The 2,533-nt window shown below is 35.4% G+C and overlaps 1 protein-coding gene across 1 annotated transcript in view; it reads left to right on the top strand.

The window, feature by feature from the left end:
* LOC106880106 (small conductance calcium-activated potassium channel protein 1) overlaps positions 1-2,533 on the top strand; it is a 514,884-nt gene that overhangs the window by 55,874 nt on the left and 456,477 nt on the right. The window contains exon 3 of the mRNA XM_052972057.1: positions 7-588. Coding sequence (XP_052828017.1) covers positions 7-588 — 582 coding nt within the window. The remainder of the gene's footprint in view (positions 1-6; positions 589-2,533) is intronic.

Below are 2,533 nucleotides of genomic sequence, written 5' to 3'. Positions count from 1 at the left end.
CACCACCATCAACAACATACACAGCATACACAACAAGCACAACAACAACAACAACAACAACAAACACAACAACAGCGTCCGTCACAACAACAAACACAGCAACAGTTACAACATTTGCAACAAACACATCCACCACCGACAACAACAGCACAACAACTATTACAACAACAACAACAGTTACAACAACAACAACGAGAACGAGAAGAGTGCAAGCAGAAAGCTAAGGATTTTTTATCCGATATTGGAGCCGATTATATGCGAGTCAATGGGGCAATTGGCTCGTTTAAGCAACTCCAGAAGCCCAACTCTATGCAGTCATTGCCCACATCGTCTAAGATGAGTTATACCTCGGAAGATGTTGGCGTGGCTCTGGTTGGCGGTGGAAGTAGCAGTGACTATCCTCGTTTTGTGGACGACAAACCTGCAAAGGAACGACAAAAACCCAACGTCGGTTATAGGTTGGGCAAGAGGAAAGCGCTATACGAACGCAGGAAACGTATCTCCGACTATTGTCTTGTTTTCGGTATGTTTGGCATCGCCGTTATGGTGTTGGAAACCGAACTGACCATGGCTGACGTATATGGCAAGGTAAGTGACACAGCAAAAGATTTCTTCTCTTCCTTGTTTATTTTAATAATAATAATAATAATAATAATAATAATAATAATAATAATAATAATAATAATAATAATAATAATAACAATAATAACATACATACGTTATATATCATGTATGCCACATGCGCAGACACACACGCATGCAAGTACAAACACACGCCACTATCTCTCTATCTCTCGCTCTCACACAAGCATACTCTTTCTTTCTTCTTTCTTTCTACACACGCAAACACACTCATACACACACACACACACACATGCACGCACGCACAAACAGGTACACATGCCGCGTGAACCTCAAGTTACATAACAGTTATTCTGTGTTGAAATCAAAACTTTGTAATGCAATTATATATAAAAAAATTTTTTTTTTAAACATATAACTATTTATTTAAATTATTGAAAGTTAACAGTTGCGATACTTTATTAATCCAGGATCCATCTACCCTGCATATGTATTTATTTATTTCGATAATCCACCCGTCCATGTACGATTTAACTTATCTCTGCTCTGCCCTGTCCATATATTTAATCTATTTATCTGTTTATTATTCACTATGAATGTATTTATGTATGTATGTCTGTATATATATGTATGTCTGTCAGTCTGTATGTATGTATATATGTATGTATATATTATACAAAATAGGACAAGAACGCAAAACATCCAGGCAGTTAGGTGATACAAAAAAGGGACAACAAATCATCCGTCCCATTCTTGTCCCATTTTGTGTTTATATATATATATATATATATAGCAGTGTACGTACACTTTGGTCTCCTATCTATCTATGTACATATGTATACACACACACACACACACACACACACACATATATATATATATATATGTGTTTGTAAGTTAGTGGATAATAATTATCAATAAGTGTGTATTTTGTATGTCTATCTTTCTATCCGACTGTCTTTGAACTAATATAATATCATCGCTGATGTTTATTTAAACTACCTTTCAGTTTCTCCTTTACCTTTTAAATTTCTGCGACTACCCCTCGTATTTACCTGAGTACCTATCTACCTATCTGCGTATCTACCTGTCCATCTGTCTAATTATCGTATCTATCGATCTATATATTTATTTACGTACCTGTTTCGCAATTTTTAAGTTGTTCTTTCCTTCTTCCAGTGCTTCGTCCCTCTCGTGTTCAGGTGTGTGTACATATATCTGTGTGAGTGTGTGTGTGTGTGTGTGTGTGTGTGTGTGTGTGTGTGTGTGTGTGTGTGTGTGCATATGTGTTTGTGTGTATGGGTAGAAATGTACATGTATGTATGTTTGTAAACTTTCACCCAATGTATTGAGTGCCACTTTCGGCTGTCCATTCACTCGTGTATATATACATGTGTGTGTGTGTGTGTGTTTGTGTCTATGTGTGTCTGTATGTGTGTTTGTGTCTATGTGTGTCTGTGTGCATGTATGTGTATGTGTGTGTGTGTGTGTGTGTGTGTGTTGAAATGTACATGTATGTATGTTTGTAAACTTTCACCCAAATGTGTTGAGTGCCACTTTCTCCTGTCTATTCACTCGTGTATATATACATGTATGTCTGTGTGTGTGTTTGTGTCTCTGTGTTTGTGTGTGTGTGTGTGTGTGTGTGTGTAGTAGTAGTAGTAGTAGTAGTAGTAGTAGTAGTAGTAGAAAGATTGAGGTTACCCACAATTGAACCACACGTGTCACATCACACATGTATATTTATATTACATATTTTATATAAATAATCCTTACTTAAAAAATATATTAAACACCCAAAAAATTCAATCTAACTCTTTCTCTCCACACACACACACACATACATATGTTATATATGTAGGAACATATATATATATATATATATATATACATATATATGTATATATATATATACATATACACATATATATATATCTATATCTATCTATCT

Source organism: Octopus bimaculoides, chromosome 12 (assembly GCF_001194135.2).
Source record: "Octopus bimaculoides isolate UCB-OBI-ISO-001 chromosome 12, ASM119413v2, whole genome shotgun sequence".
NCBI lineage: Eukaryota > Metazoa > Mollusca > Cephalopoda > Octopoda > Octopodidae > Octopus > Octopus bimaculoides.
This window is presented reverse-complemented; position numbering and strand designations above follow the sequence as displayed.